The 15505-nt window shown below is 46.7% G+C and overlaps 1 protein-coding gene, 3 non-coding genes and 1 pseudogene across 4 annotated transcripts; 2 read left to right on the forward strand and 3 right to left on the reverse strand.

The window, feature by feature from the left end:
* The first annotated feature begins 2316 nt into the window (after nucleotides 1-2316).
* trnas-aga (transfer RNA serine (anticodon AGA)) lies at nucleotides 2317-2398 on the forward strand. Its single transcript has one exon. It is a non-coding gene; the product is annotated as a tRNA-Ser (tRNA).
* Nucleotides 2399-2564: 166 nt separating this feature from the next.
* trnas-acu (transfer RNA serine (anticodon ACU)) lies at nucleotides 2565-2638 on the reverse strand. The gene has a single exon. It is a non-coding gene; the product is annotated as a tRNA-Ser (tRNA).
* Nucleotides 2639-2933: 295 nt separating this feature from the next.
* trnal-cag (transfer RNA leucine (anticodon CAG)) lies at nucleotides 2934-3015 on the reverse strand. Its single transcript has one exon. It is a non-coding gene; the product is annotated as a tRNA-Leu (tRNA).
* A 1111-nt stretch (nucleotides 3016-4126) lies between these two features.
* LOC117972278 (small nucleolar RNA U3) lies at nucleotides 4127-4328 on the reverse strand (annotated as a pseudogene).
* Nucleotides 4329-9931: 5603 nt separating this feature from the next.
* Nucleotides 9932-15215, forward strand: LOC131702031 (uncharacterized). The gene is made up of 3 exons (XM_059003446.1): nucleotides 9932-10117; nucleotides 10237-11164; nucleotides 14894-15215. The coding sequence occupies exons 1-3, from the start codon at nucleotides 9932-9934 to the stop codon at nucleotides 14899-14901; spliced, it is 1122 nt and encodes a 373-aa protein (XP_058859429.1). The 3' UTR covers nucleotides 14902-15215.
* The last annotated feature ends 290 nt before the right edge of the window (nucleotides 15216-15505 follow it).

A 15505-nucleotide genomic window follows, 5' to 3' on the forward strand; every position in this document is an offset into this window, starting at 1 on the left:
CTGGCTTACACGGCAGCTTGCGCGGAGGCCTATCGGCAGCTTTGACATAAAGCTCAGCCAATCCCTACTGCCTGACGGCAATGTCCCATACCTTGATGGTTATTTTCTCTTTCAGGGAACCGGGGTTGCATCCGCAACCTATCGTTTTATGGGCAAGTGGCCGACCGTCTCCCTCCAACTCTGAGTGGCACCGGTAGCTGTGCCGGTGACAAATAAACAGGAGCACTTTCATATAATGCAATTGCTGTAGCCCATTGAGGTGTTACAATAACATTTCAAACTCATTCCAGACTGCAGGCGGTTAAAAGCTTAATTGGGTTCAAGTTAAAGTACGAGCCAGTTGCCTCATTTGCATTGCCTGCCTTCCTCCTTTGCACTGTGACGTCTATCAAATGTGTGCTTAAAATCTGAATATGATTCCCATTTGAATCGTAAATATTTGGTTTCCATTTTAGCTATATGCATACACACTGTTCTGTTGAGCTCCCAGGGTGTTATCTAATAAAACACCATAATCGCTGAGCACGTTCGACTGATAACCGAAATGTTGGTATTTCAAGCCCACGCAAGGATGATGCTTTTTGCATTTCTTAATCGCATTAGAAAATGGCACTATAATAAGTTTTTATTTCCTCCAATTACACTGAAGAAAAAATGTGCTGTTTTTCTAATTCAAAAAAATAATTAAGAAAAAAAACCTAGTCGTGCTGTTTGCAAAAACCCGGTATAGAAGCAGGGACCTTTACAGGCTAACGCTCTCCCAACTAAGCTATTTCAGATTGACACGATTTTGTTATCGAGACAGCATTCTTTTCGTCAATTGCCTTTTTGTCAAGCCAGTAAACCTGCATGTAATGAGAAACGTTCAACAGTTCGGAAACATCACAATATAATCAAATGCTTTTACAAATGTGTTTCCAAACTGTTAGTTTTTCTCCCAAATGCGGTTCTCAAAAAATGGTTTGGCCTACTTTTTATTATTAGTATTACTTTTTCCAGAGTAAGAGCAAAAGGCAAACATCCAGGAAATAGTTCAACACTGCTACAGCGCATGAATTGTCTCAACAAACGTTTAGCTCTAAAACGTGTACATTAAAAGTCTAATAACATCTTTAACACAATCATCTGTGTTCCAATAGCGGTTAATCCACATGGTGATCAATAAAGTGAATGCTGGCTTTGTTCACATATTAGCAAGACGTTTTCAGGATTCACGCATATTCTCAAAAAGCACACTAGAATATGGTAATGAAAGGACAGGAAAAATACTGGTTTATTGGCTCTGGTCTTGTCTCATCACCTTGATTACTGTCTGTAAGAAAGTGGCATTAATCAAAAACCTAATTATGTAAGGTTACTAATGCGCAAATACGCAACATATTTAAACTTCTTCATAGTCTTAAATCTTCCCACATGAATTTCAAATACTTACTGACAATTACGGCCCTTTCCCAATGTAACACTCGGCTGTGTTTGAACACCATCGATGGCTTGGATATGTAGTATTAAACCACAATACTATTGTTCCCACTTTCTTTAGTACTACCAAATGAGCTTTTCGTGTCAGCCCTTGTGGCTTCATGGATACGGCACTAGCCTCTTAAGCCAGGGATTGTGGGTTCGAGTCGCATCTGGTGTGTGTTTTTGTTATAGCAGGCTGTGTGGTCTAGTGGTTATAGAAAAAAAAAAGGCTTGTAACCAGGTGGTCCGCCGGTTCAATTCCCACCTTAGCCACTGACTTATTGTGTGACCCTGAGCAAGTCACTTAACGTCCTTGTGCTCCGTCTTTCGGGCGAGATGTAACTGTAAGTGACTCTGCAGCTGATGCATAGTTCACACACCCTCGTCTCTGTAAGTCGCCTTGGATAAAGGCGTCTGCTAAAAAAATGAAAATGAACATAATTATGGTATGTTTTATTGGCATGTGATATTTTGTAGATCTTGTTATCTGCTAATTCCGCTCACGCTAGCCAGAACATGCTCGAGTGCTCTGGCAGCAGCCATGAAGCAAGTCCGTTTTTCAGTTGAAATAAATAACTACTTTGTTTTTGTGTACGGGGGTGTTTTGAAAATATCTTTTAAATAGCTACGTATTTTGAAATAAAGATGTATTCATTATTATGAACATTAACAGAAAGTATATTGTATTTACATTTCCCACGTCTGCTTGCCTTGTACAAATCGGACAGAGTTTCAACAAAGGCATTTGACTTTGGTTCATTAGTTAGCCTATACTGCCATCTACAGCATTACATTGGTTGTCGTTTAATTCTTTTGACTTCTTTGGGATTTTCTCACAAACAACTGTGCGAGCATGTAGTCGTGGCCGAGTGGTGAAGGCGATGGACTAGAAATCTATTGCGGTTTCCCAGCGCAGGTTTGAGTCCTGCCGACTAGGTAAGCTTTGTTTTTAATTGTATGTGTTCATTGTTAATATATGTTTAAAGCTGAGGAAGTCTGAAATATTACTGGTTGTACTTCATACCGCTGCGGTTCATTTTGTTAAAGAATGTTCATTTTGGCACAATTACAAATGCTGTGGTTTCTTTAAAGAAGAAAAGTCATGGTCCATACGGGGATCGAACCCGCGACCTTGGCCTTAGTAGCACCACGCTCTAACCGACTGAGCTAACCGGCCACACACGCAAAGCTTGTTACTAGAACCCGAGGAAAATTAGTCCTGCGGACATTATGCTTGTTCTACCAAGATGTAATGTTAAACTGAACAATAACACATTCAAAGTACTGGAAAGGCATAATTAGAGGCCTCATCATAATGAGGCAGTTTAAAAGTGTGAAGTATGTGGTGAGGTGAAGGCTTGCGGTGACATTCTCTCATTTAACGACCTTGTGATTTGAACACTAACAAGAAAAACAAATCAAATTACCAAGCATTCGGTGGACGTTTTAAGAAATAAATGAACAAACAGATTTGTCAGAAGTGGGATTCGAACCCACGCCTCCAGAGAGACTGCGACCTGAACGCAGCGCCTTAGACCGCTCGGCCATCCTGACTTACCCCGACAACTCTGCACAACACTGCAGTACACTGCTGAACCTCCAATGTCTGACGCTGCAGTAAATCACCTGGTGTGTGCGTGAACTTATTTTTCTGTTTCTATTAAGGAGGGCGACCTGTTTCGTCGCATTCTATATGGGATCACAAGGACACTCCTCTTACAGAAAGGAAATATACGGCAAATAGAGCGATCGCTTCACGTTTAGAAACCAATCAGAACAGTCTGCTAGCAAATTAACTTCATGAAAAAAAAAACACACAGGCATTACATAAATGTTACAGATATGTTTCGTAGACAAAAAAGTTGGAACATAATTGAGTACATTTCTAAACAATCCGCCAGTAACAGACATTATCTCAAAGCGCTATCATTTCTTTTCAGCTCTTATGAAAGACAAGTATGCTTGCGCATTATATCACAGAAAACATGACAATCCTAGCTCTTCATTTAATCCCTCGGGTTCTACCGTATGGAGATAGAAGATCTATTTGGATTAACATTGTAATAGTTTTTGATCGAGATTATCACCTCCTCGAGCTTGAAATATTTTTTGTATGCCACGGTCTTTAAGATCTGAAACGGAATGTTTGACATCTACAAAATGTCTAGCTAGTGGTGAATGGATATCTTTTCTCCTAATTGAACTTTTATGCTCGCTCATTAATGCGCAATCGTAAGTGTCTAGTAGTTTTACCAACATATTGCAAATGGCAAGGACAACAAATCAAATAAATGACATGCGTTGAAGCACAGGTCATCACTTGTAAGACACTGTACTCTTTTTTCATTGTATGGCTTGTAAAACGCAAACGCATTATCACAGGCGGCACAATTACGACATGGAAAAAAATCCAGTAGATTTGTCCAGTACACCTAGATCTCTCGAACATGTAAATGAGTCAGCCCTTAATAAACACTGTCCGTGTTCATTTCTGTGTATATGACATTGTCTCTACACAATACCTGTTATGTAAGCCTATTGGTATCAAACCAATCGCAATTAATGCGATCCGTGTTTTCAGTCAGTTTGATAGTTTTAGTCAATCATCGAAAAAGCAGCAGTACTTTGCAACTGTAGTTCGTCTTTTGTACCTTTTGGTAAGATACCAACTCAGAACGTGTCCACTTCCTCCAGCCCCCTAAGGAACACTGGAGTGGTCATCAATAACAGCGAGCAGTTAGCCAAAAACAACACTCGCTGTCTCCTTCACGCTCAAAAACGAACTCTCACTCTTCCTTGTGGATAGCGAGTCCAAACACTTTAGAAATGCATTTCGCTAGCAATTCTTTTTTATTTATTAACAACTTTTTGCCATTACAATTTCACCATACAAAAAAACTAAATTTTATAACACATACCAATACTCATCTACCCATGCATACACAGAAATAAAACTCAGTCATCCAACACATCCATCAGACCTTGCCATTTTTCCCTACATTTTCCCTCCCCCATTTATACTTTTCCATTCTCATTACTTCTTTCACCTTCCATTCAAAACAATAATAGGCCTCTAATACAGTGGTTTTGTCTTTTTCTTTTTTCAGTGCTATGTTTCTTTTTTCCCATAAAGCCATCTTTCCCAAACTTATAAGAGTCCAAACAGGTATGTAATGTTCCTTAGGGAGTTTGAACACCCCCTCTCCAAACATAACACAATCCCCATCTAAAATCCAATTCCCCTCAAATATTTTCAGCAAAATTGCGCATTTCGTCCAGATTTGCTTTGCAAAATAGCACTCCCAGAATACATGTTTAATAGTTTCATAATCATTACATTTACCTCTTGGACACTTTGCCGTGGATGCACATCCGTGTCTATGTAATATCTCCCTTACAGGAAGCCTATTTAATGCTCCCAACCAATCCAAATCCTTCACTTCATTTTCCAAATACTTTTGTTGCATTTTCCCCCATTCAATTGATCTTAAATTCACATCCAACTTAACCCTGCACTCATCCCTTATCAGCCCATACATCTTTTTGTGATTTGATAAAATTTCCCTATTTACCAAATTTTTATGCATTTTCAAAAAGGACACTGTATGATCATAAAACCTTGGCATGGTTTCTGAATGGGGCACCCTATTATCCCAATAAACAAACTCTCTCAATGAAATCCCTAACCATAATCTCAAAAAATAATATGATTTGTGACACACTTTCATCAATAAATTCTTACACATCTGATTTACAAATAAACAATCCAATTTTAAGGGAAAACACGTCACGTCCCTTCCCCCTCCTCCATTTTCCCGTACATAACTTCCCTCTTCACACACTCGTATCTCCCTCCCCAAATAAAAGAAAACACCTCCCTTGTTAACTTTTGTTTGCATCTTACCGGAACCGGAAACACATTGGCAAGATACACCAATGTAGGTAGGATCTGTGCTTTCAACACCAAAACCTTCCCTGATATGGTCAGGTTCCTGCTTCTCCATATATTCATTCTTTTCTTTACATTTTCAATTTTTTCCTCCCAATTTTTCCTTGCCCCATCCTTCCTATAGAACTGTACCCCCAAGATCTTTAGCCCGTCCTGACACTCCTCAACCCTACCTTTACCCTCAGTTCTCTTATCCCACTTCACACAATACATAACAGATGACTTTTGTAGGTTCACCTTTGAACCTGTCGCTTGGCCATATAAATCTATCACCTGGAATGCTCTATTCATGTCCCTGTCTGAAGTTAAAAACAATGTTGTATCATCCGCATATTGAGCAATTTTTAACCTCGTCCCCTTGCTCCCCGGAATATGTATCCCCTCAAAACCTCTGTCATTCCTTATAAACTCTGTACCGATGACAATAACAAATTTAGTGAAAGCCTATTTTGGAGATTTGCAATTCAGTTTTACAACTTCAGAATTCAGCACTACATGGCAATGCCTAGAGGTTGGAATAATGGCAGGATGCACCATTTCTCCACTGGCTTTTACCATGGCAATGGAAGTAATCATTAGGGCATCAAAATGGGTAGTAGGAGGAGAGCGCTTGGCTTCTGGAATGCGACTACCACCAATTCGAGCATACATGGATGACATGACAACCATGACTACAACAGTATTCTGCACTAATCGATTATTGGGCAAATTAACCAATAACATTGAATGGGCACGAATGCAATTCAAGCCCACTAAATCAAGGCCCATCTCTATAATTAAAGGCAAAGTAGTAGATAAAACATTCTTCATTAATGGTGAGGCAATACCAACAGTGTCTGAGAAGCCAGTGAAGAGTCTTGGGAGATGGTACGACGGGGATCTAAAGGACACAGTTTGTGTGGGAGAAGTTAGACAACAAGCAGTGGAATGGTTGAAGAGCATAGACAGCTGCGCTCTACCAGGTAAACTAAAACTTTGGTGCTTTCAGTTTGGTCTACTGCCGAGGTTGCTGTGGCCACTGACTGTGTACGAGGTTTCTTTGACAACAGTAGAGAAGCTAGAAGCTTTAATCAGTTCATACATCAGGAAATGGTTAGGAGTTCCATGCTGCCTCAGCAGAGTGGGACTTTACGGTAAAGGAATACTGCAGCTACCAGTCTCTGCTCTAACCGAGGAGTTTAAGTGCACCAAGGTCAGACTGGAAATGACATTAGTAGAGTCACGCGATAAATGCGTAAGGGAGGCAGCACCTGTGTTGAAAACTGGAAGAAAGTGGGCGGCAAAGAAAGCTGTGGAAGATGCAAAGGCTGCCCTTCGAATTGGTGATATCATGGGGCAAGTTCAGCATGGAAGAGGGGGTCTTGGACTTAGTTCAGCTCCTCCTACATGGCACAAGGCAGCCCCAGCTCAAAGGAGGAAGCTGGTAGTCAACGAGGTGCAAAAGCAGGAGGAGAGGATGAGGTGTATAAAGGCCATTTCCCAGGCCAAGCAGGGAGAATGGATGAGATGGGAGAGTGTGGAACAATGCAAGATTGGCTGGCAAGACCTATGGTCAATGGAACAGAGCTGGATCAGTTTCCTCATCAGGTCAACATATGATGTTCTCCCATCACCACAGAACCTAAACCTCTGTGTAGGAGAGGATCCCTCATGTCCTTTGTGTTCATCACCTGCAACATTAAGGCACATTTTGACAGGATGTAAGGTGGCTCTTTGCCAAGGACGGTTTACTTGGCGCCATGACAATGTGCTGTGATGTTTGGCCTTAGCATTGGAAGACAAGCGTAACATGACCAATAAGTTGTCACCTGTTCCATCAAAACATTACACACAAAAGACAACATTCCTCCGCCCAGGAGAGCAACCACCAAGAAAAGGTGTTAAAACCAATCCTCGCCCAGGACAACTGGAAGCTGCTAGAGACTGGAAAATGCTGGCAGATGTTGGTCAACAGCTTATTTTTCCACCTGAGATTGCCACCGCTAACCTTCGACCAGATATTGTCTTGTGGTCTGGATCAGCACGCCTTGTTCACCTGGTAGAGTTAACAGTGCCATGGGAGGATGCTGTAGATGAGGCGTATGAGAGGAAGAAACTGCGGTATGCTCAACTAGCCACTGAAGCGGAACAGCGAGGATGGAGAGTTCGGGTTTACCCAGTGGAAGTGGGTTGTCGAGGATTTGTGGCACACTCTACAACCCGGTTTCTCAGAGACGTCGGATTCAGTGGCCAAGAGTTGCCACGTCGCACAGTGAAGAACTTATCTGAAGCAGTAGAGGAGAGCAGCAACTGGCTGTGGTTGAGACGGAAAGATTCTGGCTGGGGATCTCAAGCACAATAGAAAGAAAGAAACGCTGATGTACAGGTAAGTAAGCTGGGCTGAGTTGAGTGGGGGACGGAGGGGGGTGATGCTGGGACGCCAGAATCACCATCGAGCCCTCTTGAGGTGTCGTGGGCTAGTCAACGAAACAATGAGGATGGAAGGTGCCCACTTGAAAACCCCAGAGATGTACCCTACTTAGCTCAATCCATACGGTTGTCATGCTGATGCGCTGGGGAGGCCGCACTGTGGTTGATCCCCGGAGCCAGCATCGCAGCCGTTGTGTGTGTTGATGCGCCAGGGAGGCAAAATAAGCTGATCCCTGGAGCCAGCATTACAATTCAGTCATTAACACCAGACAGAAGGATATCTACATCATCATATGGAAGAAAACGTAAATGGATGGAGAAACATATGGCTCACATTAGTTTACTGTAAAGCTACGTCTTAGTTGGTGCTTATCTTGGCGAGAGCCGAGTTCATATCAGCATGAAGTTTTAACATCTACTCTCGTGTAATGGAAATCATGCAAACGATTCAATAAAAATAACATACAACAGCAGCGACATAGGACATCCCTGCCTCACTCCTCCTTCCTGTTCTATTTTTCCACTTAAAAACCCGTTAATTTTCACCCTAGTGAAAGCCTCCTTATACATAGTTTTTATCCACCTGTGGCAAAGTGGTAATGACGTGCAGGTGAGTGCAGTGCAGAATAATCACACAGACAAACGTTGGTACAGGTGCAAGGGTGTTTATTTAAATTAATAAATGTCCAGAGCCTCAAGGCAAAACCTGTAAATAATAATAGTGCTGGAAGTGATACAGCGGCGTATATCACTTCTCGTTATAATCCTACGGGTTTGACCCGCAACCCCAAAGTCCCGTTCCGACACCCACACTAAACACAAACACAAAGACAGTGCGTGATTCAAGTGCTAAAAGGTGCAAAACAAAAGACAGTTCCAGTAGTGAAAAGGTGAGTGGTGAAGTCCGGGTTTGTCGCTGGCCTGCGGCTGCAGCTCCGGATCGTGCTCAGTAATCTTTAGTGAGACAACAACACACAAGACACACAGTGTTAGGACACAGACACAAAACACTCACGGTCGATTTCACAAACGGGCTCCTTCTTGGTCATATAATTTAACCATATGCAAAGGAACAGATCACTCAAGCCATGCCCCCTATTTATACCCTCGCCCATGACCCCGAGGTTAACGAGCGCATCCGCTCCTCCAGTCCTCGGATGCCACGCCGCTTACCGTCTGGGTCACTGAGCTCGGGTGCCATGGCTCCGCCCCCTTCCGAACTGACCGACTTCCATCTACCCTACGGAATAAATTGTCGAGCCATTTCATTAAGGGTACTCTGTTCCTCGTATACCGTGCTCTCACAGGTCGAGAGGGAGATCTAACACTAAGACTCATTCGATCTTTGTCACACCACCTGTGACAGGATTGAAAGGAGTCCTTGTTGTAATTCGCCCTCCCGACCACCGGCAGCGCTGTGTAGGGTTGACCGTGATTGGGTCAGGAGGCTGAACTCTGACCATACAGGAAGTTCCGGGTCAGGCGGCCATCTTGGCCCAAGGTGGGACCATGCGGCCGTCAGGTCCCATCATTGCAATCAGCTGTGCTGTTCTCATCGATTGGCTGACGTGAGGCAGCGTGCTGATTGCAGGGGTGGGACTTGGCAGTATTTAAGCAGTATGGTTTTGCCATTCGGCCCCCTGTCCTGAACTGAAAACACGTGCTGTGCTTTGTTGTTGTTTTGTTTTAACTGCTGTAATTCGCAGAAGCTTGAAACTTAAGGGACTTTGGTGGATTGCCGCAGTGGAAGAAACCCAGGACAAGCCAGTAATCCGTGGAAGGGGGCCAGGAGGCAGTGAGAGGAAACCCACTGCAGGAGCACAGAGAAACCCAGTGCTTCCTTTATTGTTGTGTGTAACGGGACGTTTTTGTTTATTCTTTTTATTTGAAACCTGAGTTTACCATCGCTGGTATTCCAGGTGGTTTTCTTGTTTATTTTCTGGAATACTGGACTGTTCTATTTTTGTTTGTTAAAATAAAATCCTGCCTGTACCATTGATGGTACAGGGCTCCAAGGACTAAACGACACTTCTGGCTCCTGTGTGCTGTCATTTCTGGTCCTTCCCTAAAGCTCCACCCACTACCCTCCCACAAGGTGGTGTCAGAAGCGGGATGAGCATGGACCGGCACACCCTGCAAGCCGTCTTGGAGGATCAGGAGAGACACCGTGACGGTGTAGAGCGGCGTCGGGAAGAACGGGATGCTCAGAGGGATGCTGAGCGTTCAGCCCATCTGACCGCGATGACTGACAAGATGGCCACATTGCTCAGGGCCCGGTATGCTGCCTGCTCCTCACCAGTCAGACAGGGGGCGAGTTGTGCCGCCCAACATCTTGCTGGCCACCCTGACACTGTAGCCACCCGCTCAAACGTGGTCAGGAAGGCCTCCGGGTCATCTTCTGAGGTCATCTTTTGCAGCCGGATTTTGGGCGTCGGCTGCGCTGGTCCAGCTGCTGCGGCCGGGACCTGGTAGTGGCCCAGGCCCAAGCCCAGGTCCCGGCCGCAGCAGCTGGACCAGCGCAGCCGACGCCCAAAATCCGGCTGCAAAAGATGACCTCAGAAGATGACCCGGAGGCCTTCCTGACCACGTTTGAGCGGGTGGCTACAGTGTCAGGGTGGCCAGCCAGATGTTGGGCGGCACAACTCGCCCCCTGTCTGACTGGTGAGGCGCAGGCAGCATACCGGGCCCTGAGCAATGTGGCAGCGGAGGATTATCCCCAGGTGAAGGCAGCTATCCTCCAACGCCTCAATATCACTCCGGAAACGCATTGCCGGCGTTTCCGGACCTACAAGCGTCCAGAGGGAACCAGGCCCCGCATTGCGGCCCAGCAACTCTGGGACCATCTGACCCGCTGGCTGCGTCCCACTGAACGGACCACCCAACAAATCATGGAGTCTGTGGGGGTCGACCAGTTCCTGGAGGTGTTGGAACCGGAGACTCGAGCCTGGGTCGCTCGCCACAGTCCCGAGACGATGGACAAGGCCGTCGAACTGGCGGAGGCTTTCGAGGATTCACTGCTTCGGGTGGACCCCAGTCCAGCCCCAGCAGTCCCAGTGAAGCATCGCCCTTTACCAGCGCACCCAAGGACTGCAGCGAGGCCTTCAGTTTTCCCCGTCCCTTTGAGCGCCTCGACTCCAAAGTGGAGACCGAGGTTAGCTCCCAGCTGGGCCAGAGAGAATCCCTGGACCCCACCCCCCAGTGGTGGACCAAGGGACAAGCAGCCGTCTCCCACAGCATTGCCTTCCCCTACCTGCTTCCGGTGCCATGAGGTGGGACACATCGCAAGATTCTGTCCTGCCGCAATGGAGTGTGACGTGGCCTTGCGATGTCCGGACGCAGAGGGTGGTGAGTACAGGGGAAGGGGTCGGGAGGGGCCTTGCATTATTAATGTAGTTGTTGGTAATATGAGTACCCACGCATTAGTGGACTCAGGGTGTAGTCACACTATAATTCGGTCTGCTCTCTTGGAGGGTACGCCCTGGCGGCCACAGGGGTCTGTGACCATCTCGTGTATTCATGGAGAAACCAAGGCGTATCCTACCACTAAAGTTAGAATGACTGTGGAAAGTCGGACGTGCCACGTAGTCGTGGCCGTCGCTAAAAAGGTGCCATACCCAGTAATTTTGGGTCGAGATTGGCCTTACTATACACAAGTTAAGGTCAATGCGGCTCGGCCACCTATTGTAGAAAAGGTGGTCGCAATGGGGGATCCAATTGGCCAGATCTTCCCCTTGCAGGCCGACATATTTACTTCCAGGTTCCGGCCCCATAAAACTAAAAGAGAGCGGAGGGCCGAGAAACTTGAGGGGGCATTAATGAGGCAAGGCTGGGGATTGGTGGGAGAGTCTGCTTTGCCTGTCAAACGAACACAGAAGGGGGTGGGTGTCCAGTGTGACCAGCAGGAGCGGGTTACTGAGATCCCTAGAGCAGAAGCTACTGTGGCCCCGCTCGGCATACCGCAATTCTGGGACCGGGGTGTGGACCTAGAGTGGGAGCAAAGTAACGACCCCACTCTGGTGCATATCCGGGGGCGGGTTCGGTCTGTCGAGGGGAAGGAAGTTGAAGGCTGCGGGCCGCTCACATTTCCTCACTTCATCGTGATGGGGCATTTGCTGTATAGGGTATCCCAAGCCCCGGGCACAGGACAGCCTGTAACCCAATTATTGGTTCCGGGGTCTTTCCGCCGGGAGGTCATGCGGTTGGCACATGATATTCCCTTTTCTGGCCACCTGGGGCGGGAAAAGACCTTGGAACGAATACTGGCCCGGTTTTATTGGATGGGACTCCACGTGGATGTGAGGAAATATGTAGCGGAGTGTCCCGATTGCCAGAGAGTAGCGCCGGGGCGGGTTCGCCCGGCCCCGCTGGTCCCACTGCCCCTGGTTTGTACTCCCTTCGATCGCATAGCCATGGACATAGTGGGCCCAGTGCATCCCGCCGACTCTGGATATACGCACATTCTAGTAGTGGTGGATTATGCTACGCGATATCCAGAGGCGGTGCCACTGCGCTCCACTAGTGCCGTCGCCATTGCTAAAGAACTAGTTGAGATCATTGCTAGAGTAGGGGTGCCCAAAGAGATTCTGACGGATCAGGGAACCAACTTCATGTCCGATACCCTCAAAGAAGTATACAAAATTTTGAAAATCCGTCCCATCAGGACCTCTGTGTACCATCCGCAGACAGATGGCCTGGTGGAAAGGTTTAATCAGACCCTGAAGCAAATGCTGAGGCGATTTGTGAACCAGGAACAAAAACATTGGGCAAAACTCCTCCCCTTCCTGATGTTTGCAGTGAGAGAGGTGCCACAGAGTTCAACAGGGTTCTCCCCGTTTGAGCTGCTATATGGGAGACAACCCCGAGGCATTCTCGATCTCGTGCGAGAAGGGTGGGAGGACCAAACCTCTACTTCTAAAAATGTAGTCAAATACGTACTACTGCTAAGAGATCGCTTAGAATTAGTCGGTCGTTTGGCTCAAGAGAACCTGCGCAATGCTCAGCATCAGCAGCAGCAGCAGTACAATCAAAAAGCACGAATTCAGACTTTTCGACCTGGAGATAAGGTACTGCTGCTCCTTCCCACAGCCGAATCTAAGTTGTTTGCCAAGTTATGAAATCAGGCAGCCCGACCATCGAAAACCACTCCAAATTTATCATGTAAATTTGTTAAAACCCTGGAGAGACAGAGAAGCCCTGTTTGTTGCTAATGATAGCCCCGAGGAGGATTTCGGTCCTGAGGCAGGGCCATCTGGTCAAACAGCTAAAATTTCGATGGGGGAACAGTTACTTCCCCGTCAGAAACAGGAGCTGGGTCAATTAATTGAGGAATTCAGTGATGTTTTTTCTGAGTTGCCCGGTAGAACTGACATTATTGAACATGCCATTATTACTCCGCCAGGTGTTCGGGTGCGTCAGAGGCCTTACCGGATCCCGGAAAGTCGGCGGGGTGTAATGCGCCGGGGAGTGGCCAGTATGCTCGAGCTGGGAGTAGTGCAGCCTTCCCAGAGCGAGTGGTGTAGTCCTGTGGTAATGGTACCTAAGAAGGATGGCTCCACTCGTTTCTGTGTGGACTTTAGAAAGGTGAACGCTATCTCTAAGTTCGATGCGTACCCCATGCCTCGAGTGGATGAGCTCCTCGACAGACTGGGTAAGGCGAGGTTCTTGTCCACTCTGGACCTGACAAAGGGATATTGGCAGATCCCGTTAACACCCAGTTCCAAGGAGAAAACCGCATTTGCTACCCCGGATGGCTTGTTTCATTTCAAGACCATGCCCTTCGGTTTGCATGGAGCCCCAGCTACCTTCCAGAGACTGATGGACAAGGTGTTACATCCCCATCATCAGTATGCGGCAGCATATATTGATGACGTTGTTATTTTTAGCTCTACCTGGAAGGAGCACCTTGATAGATTGGCGGCTGTCCTGCAGTCTTTGAGGGAGGCGGGGCTAACAGTCAACCTAGGCAAATGCGCGTTTGGCAAACAAGAGACCCAATATCTTGGCTTTAGCATGGGTAATGGTCGGGTGAAACCAGTGGCTTCCAAGGTCCAGGCCTTGGTGGACACTCCGGTCCCACGAACCAAGGCTCAAGTGAGGTCACTTTTGGGGCTGGCAGGCTATTATCGCCGTTTTATCCCCGAGTTTTCCACCATTGTTAGCCCCTTGATTGACCTCACTAAGAAGAGCGCCCCAAACACTGTAAAATGGTCAGATGAGTGTCAGGAAGCGTTTGACACGATAAAGCGGATACTTTGCCAAGCCCCTGCACTAGTTTCACCAGATTTCGACAGGGAATTCATCCTCCAGACAGACGCCTCGGATGTCGGTCTGGGGGCCGTCTTGTCCCAGGAGATCGATGGGGTAGAACACCCCGTGCTATACATTAGCAGGAAAATGGCTCAAAGGGAGCGCAACTACTCAGTTATTGAGAAGGAGTGCCTGGCCATTAAATGGGCCACAAACTCTCTTCGATATTATCTCCTGGGGCGGTCCTTCACTCTTGTCACAGATCACGCTCCTCTTAAGTGGCTAAACACGATGAGGGACACGAACGCCCGGATTACTCGGTGGAGTCTGGCGCTGCAACCCTTTAACTTCACTGTTAAACATCGTTCGGGTAAGGAGCATCAAAATGCTGATTTTTTTTCAAGGGAGGGGGGTCATTTAGGGGAGTTAGGGTTGGCCGAGTGTGCCTACGGCGCCACTCTGAGGGGGGGGGGATGTGTGACAGGATTGAAAGGAGTCCTTGTTGTAATTCGCCCTCCCGACCACCGGCAGCGCTGTGTAGGGTTGACCGTGATTGGGTCAGGAGGCTGAACTCTGACCATACAGGAAGTTCCGGGTCAGGCGGCCATCTTGGCCCAAGGTGGGACCATGCGGTAGTCAGGTCCCATCATTGCAATCAGCTGTGCTGTTCTCATCGATTGGCTGACGAGAGGCAGCGTGCTGATTGCAGGGGTGGGACTTGGCAGTATTTAAGCAGTATGGTTTTGCCATTCGGCCCCCTGTCCTGAACTGAAAACACGTGCTGTGCTTTGTTGTTGTTTTGTTTTATCAAACTGCTGTAATTCGCAGAAGCTTGAAACTTAAGGGACTTTGGTGGATTGCCGCAGTGGAAGAAACCCAGGACAAGCCAGTAATCCGTGGAAGGGGGCCAGGAGGCGGTGAGAGGAAACCCACTGCAGGAGCACAGAGAAACCCAGTGCTTCCTTTATTGTTGTGTGTAACGGGACGTTTTTGTTTATTCTTTTTATTTGAAACCTGAGTTTACCATCGCTGGTATTCCAGGTGGTTTTCTTGTTTATTTTCTGGAATACTGGACTGTTCTATTTTTGTTTGTTAAAATAAAATCCTGCCTGTACCATTGATGGTACAGGGCTCCAAGGACTAAACGACACTTCCGGCTCCTGTGTGCTGTCATTTCTGGTCCTTCCCTAAAGCTCCACCCACACCACCCCATAAAGGTTTGGCCAAAATTCATTCTTTCCATTACCTCAAACAAAAAATCATGACTACCCCTATCAAAGGCTTTCTCCTGATCAATATTCATCAAACATGATGGTACTTCCCTTCCATTTACCCATTCAATTACATCCCTAATTAATTTTAAATTCAAACCACTGTGTCTGCCCACCACTCCACATGTTTGATCCTCATTTATCAATCTAGGCATTACCTTTTTTAATC

Source organism: Acipenser ruthenus, chromosome 29 (genome assembly GCF_902713425.1).
Source record: "Acipenser ruthenus chromosome 29, fAciRut3.2 maternal haplotype, whole genome shotgun sequence".
NCBI lineage: Eukaryota > Metazoa > Chordata > Actinopteri > Acipenseriformes > Acipenseridae > Acipenser > Acipenser ruthenus.

Bases quoted from the DNA above. Each gene is read 5' to 3' on its own strand.
- LOC131702031 (XM_059003446.1), top strand. From the start codon at position 9,932: ATGAGCATGGACCGGCACACCCTGCAAGCCGTCTTGGAGGATCAGGAG. The intron at 10,118-10,236 runs GTCAGACAGGGG...CATCTTTTGCAG, and splicing joins ATGCTGCCTGCTCCTCACCA to CCGGATTTTGGGCGTCGGCT.